This window comes from Phaseolus vulgaris, chromosome 10 (assembly GCF_000499845.2).
Source record: "Phaseolus vulgaris cultivar G19833 chromosome 10, P. vulgaris v2.0, whole genome shotgun sequence".
NCBI lineage: Eukaryota > Viridiplantae > Streptophyta > Magnoliopsida > Fabales > Fabaceae > Phaseolus > Phaseolus vulgaris.
In genome coordinates this window covers 16066286-16072285 of record NC_023750.2, presented here as the reverse complement: position 1 = coordinate 16072285, position 6000 = coordinate 16066286, and the positions used below count along the sequence as shown (strand labels likewise).

General features: G+C 49.7%; 2 protein-coding genes across 2 annotated transcripts; one reads left to right on the top strand and one right to left on the bottom strand.

Annotated features, from left to right (window-relative positions):
* Positions 1 to 1114: 1114 nt before the first annotated feature.
* Positions 1115 to 1531, top strand: LOC137815536 (uncharacterized). The gene has a single exon (XM_068618655.1). The coding sequence runs from the start codon at positions 1115 to 1117 to the stop codon at positions 1529 to 1531; it is 417 nt and encodes a 138-aa protein (XP_068474756.1).
* Positions 1532 to 3060: 1529 nt separating this feature from the next.
* On the bottom strand, positions 3061 to 3801 carry LOC137815531 (uncharacterized). The gene has a single exon (XM_068618649.1). It carries the CDS (start codon positions 3799 to 3801, stop codon positions 3061 to 3063), a length of 741 nt encoding a protein of 246 aa, XP_068474750.1.
* Positions 3802 to 6000: the final 2199 nt, after the last annotated feature.

The window sequence follows — 6000 nt, the reverse complement described above, 5'->3', positions numbered from 1 at the left end:
CTACCTAAGGTACATCGAGGTGTTGAAAAGAGCTTTCGCTGCGTTTGAGTTGGTGCATGTCCCTAGAGAGCAGAATGACAGAGTTGACCTGCTCGCCAAGCTGGCCAGCTCAGGCAAGGGGGGAGAGCAGAGGACTATGATACAAAAGACCCTCAAAACGCCGTGAAAGTTTGTTGCAGACAACAGGGTGGACGTTCTTCACGTTAGTACAATAAGAGGAAAACCAAGGAGCCATCGCTCTTTGAGTCAAGATACGGCGAGGGCACCCTGCATCAGTACTTATGCGACCTCGCCAGAAGAAGAAAAAGGTGTACAAGTGTGTGCTTTAGAGGAAGGCGACACATGAATGACCCCTTACAGGCGATACCTAGCGGATGGAATCCTCCCAGCGGAGCCGGAAGAAGGCAAGAAGATTAAGAGGAACGCCGCAAGATACACATTAGTAGATGGGATATTATTCAGACACGGGTTTATGCACCCCATCTTGACATGCGTGAGTGGCGACGAGTGCACCAGGATAATGGCTGAGCTCCACGAAGGTATTTGTGGGAGCCACGTGGGAGGAAGATCCTTGGCATCCAAGGTAATACGCGCAGGGTTTTTCTGGCCAACAGTAAGAGAGGATTGCGTGCGATACGCCCAGCATTGCAAGCAGTGTCAGATGCACGCTGATTGGCACAGGGCGCCGCTAGAGGAACTAAGATCAATATACAGCCCGTTCCCATTGGCGATAAGGCAGATGAAGTACTTGATCGTTGCCATCGAGTACTTCACCAAGTGGATAGAGGCCGAACCAGTGGCACAGATCACTGCGCACAAGGTACAACACTTTGTTTGGAAGAACATTGTGTGTCGTTTTGGGGTGCCAAGGCGTCTCATTTCAGACAATGGCACCCAGTTCGCGAGCCAACAGTTGGGGAAGCTATGTACAGAAGTAGGAATCAAGCAAGTGTTTGCATCAGTCGAACACCCCCAGACAAATGGGCAGGTCGAGTCAGCAAACAGAGTTTTGTTGAGGGGTTTGAAACGCAAATTGGAGAAGGCTAAAGGGGCGTGGGCAGAAGAAGTACCAAGGATCGTATGGGCTTACCACACCACGCCTCAATCTTCCACCATGGAAACGCCTTTCAGCCTGGTGTATGGATCGGATGCCATGATCCCAGTGGAGATCCACGAGAGCTCGCCTCGTTTCCTAGGTTTCGTGGTAGAAGAGTCCAACAAAGAAAGGAGAGTCAACCTGGACCTAATAGATGAAGCCAGAGAAGAGGCGAAAATTAAGGCTGAGGTTGTGAAGAGAAGAGTGGAGCGTCAGTACAGCTCTAAGGTGAAGCTACGACAGTTCCAGGTTGGTGATCTGGTCATGAGGAAGGCTCACCCGTACAAGTTAGAAAACAAGTTGTCTCCCAAGTGGACTGGACCGTTCAAAGTAACCAAAGCTAAGGGGAATGGTTCATATAAGTTAGAGACTCTAGAAGGAGGCCCCATCCCACGTAGTTGGAATGCGGCGAATTTAAAGTTTTATTTCAGTTGAAGCTTTGTAAATGGGACACTCTTTTTCCCGCTCGAGGGTTTTTTAACGAGGTCACCCAAATAAAGAAAAGAAAAGTTTAAGATATTCTTGCCTTAGTTTTCCCTTTCATGTAAGATCAAAGATCAAAGAAACAAAAACAAAGTCGAGGCGTCGCCAAGATAAGGTGTCGCCAAAAGTAGGTATCGCCAAATAAAGGAGCGGATGTCAGACGCAGAGCAAGATAACAGGTATGTCAGTACAAGTTAAAATCCAGAAGCCTAGTCCTTGAGCAGGGGTTAAGGGATTCCTTCGGGACGCCCCCTCCAGATAACAGGTATGTCAGTACAAGTTAAAATCCGGAAGCCTAGTCCTTGAGCAGGGTTAAGGGATTCCTTCGGGACGCCCCCTCCTCAAGTATTAATAGCTAGCCCCAGTAACAGATGTCAGTATAAGTTAAAATCCGGGAGCCTAGTCCTTGAGCAGGGGTTAAGGGATTCCTTCGGGACGCCCCCTCCTCAAGTATGAATAACTAGCCCCGGTACCAGATGTCAATATAAGTCAAAAATCCAGGCGTCTAGTCCTTGACCAGGGGTTAGGGGATTCCTTCGGGATGCCCCCGCCTCAGGAATGTACAGCTAGCCCCGGTGTCTGGTGTTTTAGACACCCTAAGGACGATACGACGCTGACGTAGTAGGCCTCTACTCAGGTGTGGGCACCAAACGCAAAGAGATAAGGGCTAAGTTGCCTTGGTGTTTTAGACACTCCATGGACGATACGGTGTTGATTGTATGGGCCTCTCCATGGGCGTGGGGACCAGAGCGCGACTTTCTTCCCAAGTGTCTAGATACGCTGAGGACACCCAGAGCAGGTCCCTCCTCGAGCATGGGCACCCAGTACAGTTGAGATAAGCCCTCCTCGCCCTCGGGCGATGTCAAGGCCACAAGAGAACAGCTAAGCCCTCCTCGCCCTTGAGCGATGTCGAGGCCAGAAAGAAAAAGATAAGACCCCTTTCGCCCCAAGCAATGGTAAAACCAGAGAAGAACTTGGTAGTAAGTGTTTGGGGGCTCAAGAACAAGTAAGTGAAGAGCAAGAAGGAGATCAAGGAGGGAAGCATGGGTTACCAAAGGTAGGAGAAATATGCAAAGCTAAATCCTCCTTTACCCTTGGCAACGACGAAAGAGGCGATGCCTTCGTGAGTAAGATTCCTTGCAGATACAAAGACCAAATAAGTTTCCTGGTAAAGAGACCAAGGGAAAGGTACGCGTCACGACTTAGGAAGGGAGAGTAAAAGGAAGTTACGTGCTACCTAAAGGGGTAAAACGATGAATCATGCATCGGAAGTAGCTACCAATTACGCTTTTGATAGGATAAAGAAAACAGAGACAGATAAAGAGTAATAGAAGCTACAAGAGAAGTTAAAGCAGCAAGGATTTAAAGACAAAAGGCGAATATATATTAAAACAAAAGCCAATTATCAGAATTACAGGTAAATTCAAATGATTGTCAATATAGATTTACAAGAAAACAAAAGAGGTCAAGGTCCGCACAGCTCATTCCCCAAGGTCGAGGGGAACGACCTTCCCATCAACAATATGGTTGAGAGGGTTACAGTTGGAGGTGTCAACACCCGGGTTTTCACAGGCGGCTTGAGCTAAGGCCTCCTTGAATCCCTCTGCAAAGATATCAGCCATGTTGTCAATAAGTTTTCCTTTAGCCCGCTCCAGATTTTCGATGGTGGAGTCTCGGGCTTCCCTCTCTGCAATGAGCTCCCTTTTGGCCCTCTCCAGATCTTCAATCGTGGAGTCACCAGAGGCTAGCTGCTTCTCAAGAGCTTCCTTCTCCACTTGAAGCCTATTCAATTCAGCCTGAAACTGATTATGCTCGGTTTGGAGAAGGTTGAGCTTTTCCATCTTTTCAGCTAGCTCCCCCTCGGTCTTCTCCAGCGATTGCCCCCGGGCAGCACATTGATCAGCAAGTAGTTTCTGTTGTGCCTCGGAGGTTCGCATCGCCGCTTCAAGGGAGACGATCTTAGACTGAAGAGACGCTACTTGTTCAAGGAGCTTAGTAAGCCGTTTGCAGGCTTCCGCGTTGGACTCTCGGGCATCTCTCAAGGAGGCTTTGTAGACCTCCTCATGGCACACACAGCTGCGGCACAAGCTCTCCTTCTCTTCCTTCAGGGCAGCCACTTCCTGTCGAAGGGTTTGGAGCGTGCGCGCCTTGACAGCTTTGGACTTCGCTTGGGCGCGCCACTCAAGGGTTACGGCCAAGAAGGCACCCAGGTAGTAAGGCATGCCCTCTGACCGTGGCACCCCAGAAGGAGGAATTGTTATAAGTCCCTCATCAGTTGCATGATGGGAGGGGGAATTGTTATAAGTTCTGGGGTGGTTGTTGGGGCGGTTGGTGTTGGTGTTGTTGTTGATGTTGATGTTGGGATTGGCGCTGGTATTGGTACTGATGAAGGCATGGACTCCACCACCCCCTCATCTTGGACTGTTTGGCATGGGGGAGATGTGGCGCTAGGGGGGTTATCCCTCATGGACCCCCCGTGCGGAGGCGAAGAAGAGCGTGAGTGGACGACTCGATTGGTCCTCCTTCTCTTATAAGCAGGCCCCACATCCGAGTCGTCATCCTCGGAAGACACAATAGGCACCCTCTTGCCTTTGTCGGGAGGAGCTATGGAGGGAGCACTAGCTGCAGCCAGTGGGACTGCAGCAATGGGAAGTGGTGAGTTGGGTGTTTGGAGTGTTGGAGGGGAGTGGGGTGTTTGGGCTGTGGAAGGTGTTTGCGATGTGAGAGGGGAGTTTGGTGTTTGGTGGGATGGTGTATGGTGGGAATGGGGGGAATCAGATGTTTCAGTAGAATGAGATGGTAGTGATGGTGGCGATGGATTAGACTTAAGGGGGGAAGTGCTGGAGGCGCCGCCCTTTGCAGACTTCGCGCCAAGACGAGCCTTCAAAGACCTGGCCAAATCAGCTTGTGTTGCAGAACCCATCATTGATGTTGCACCAAAACAAACCAAGCAACAAAAGGTTAATTAGAGAGAAGTATCAAATACGGAGGGCGAGGCATGGAAACACAAAATCAAAATTCGAACTCAGGGCCAAGTACAGGATTCCACTCTGCTACGAAGGTAAATTCACGAAGCAACAGCACGCGTGGGGGTTAGAGTAGATAAACATTGCTTGCAATAATTAGAGAACGACCAAGAATCAGATATGAAGAAAACAAGTAAAGGACGAGACTCCCTACCAAAGTATGCAGAGAGGGCGTTGGCCTTAAATTCGCGAGATATCAATGTTGGGGTGTGGAAGACAACTTTCAGGCCAGCCAACGCCACACAGACCTCCCTATCGGCAGAGGCCAACTCGTCCAAAGATTTGGGTTTGATCGGATTGGGCTTCTTCGTCCAGTATAGGGGGAAGCCATCCAGGGTTGTGGGGTCGTGCTTGGCGCAACACACCCTGAAGAAGTTACCCTTCCAACCGTTGAAGGAGTTTTGGAAGAGGGTGAAGAGGATCCTGCTAGCGACCCCAGAAAAGCTCACCCAGAGACTTTTCCCTTGCTTTTTTACTTCAAAGAAGTGGAGGAAAACATCCACTGATGGTGGGATGCCCAGGTACCCACATAAGATCAGGAAAGCCCGGACGAAGGCCCAGCCATTGGGATGTAGTTGGGCAGGGGCTACATTGACCTCCGTGAGCAGCTCCCTCTCGAAGGTCGTGAAGGGAAGGCGCAGGCCGATACGTTTGAATACTGCTTGGTAAAAGAAGAAGAAGGGTTTTCCCCTGTTGGACCTATCGTCCACACAAACTGGCTCCCCAGGGGTGCCATGACGAATGGAGATGTGGGAATCATGGGTTTTGCAGAAGGCGTTGAAGTTATACAACCGCAAGTCACCCAGATGATTCTCTATGTCTTCAACAGTGGTCAGATTGGTGCATTCGTTCAATAGCTCGTCGGAGGCCCATGAATAGAGGGCCTTGTAGTGAACCCTTAGGGGAGGGGGATTGGGTGTTATTTTTGTTCGTGCCATGGATGGATGAAGAGCTAAAGAAAGAAAAGGTAAAGGTTCAGCAAAGAGGGCTCGAAGAGGCAAGGGGGGAGAAAACCCTAGAAAAATCCTACCCACGCGGAAAAGAGAAGAACGGGGAAAACGAAGAAATAAGAAAAACACAGAGATGCAGAAATGAAAACAGACCCAGGCAGGTTAATACAGTAACGCGCAAGAGCAAACAAGAAAGAAAAACCATACCTTTGAGGTTGGTGTGTAGAAAGGCGAGAGCTTTCGCGAGGAGAAAGAACACGAGAGTTGCAGAGAATCACAAAGGCTTCAGAGAAGGGATGAACAGTAGAAGAGAGTGCGAAGAGATGAATGAAACAGTGACTCGAGCGCGCGTTTTCAAAAGTTATAACGTTAACTCAAGAAGCGCTAACGATGCGCACCCTCAGCCGTGGGATCGCGCCACGTGTCGAAGGATTAAGCGCCAACT

What these genes read in the sequence shown, in the direction of transcription:
- LOC137815536 (XM_068618655.1), top strand. Translation starts at nt 1,115, where the DNA reads ATGGAAACGCCTTTCAGCCTGGTGTATGGATCGGATGCCATGATCCCA.
- LOC137815531 (XM_068618649.1), bottom strand. Translation starts at nt 3,801, where the DNA reads ATGCCTTACTACCTGGGTGCCTTCTTGGCCGTAACCCTTGAGTGGCGC.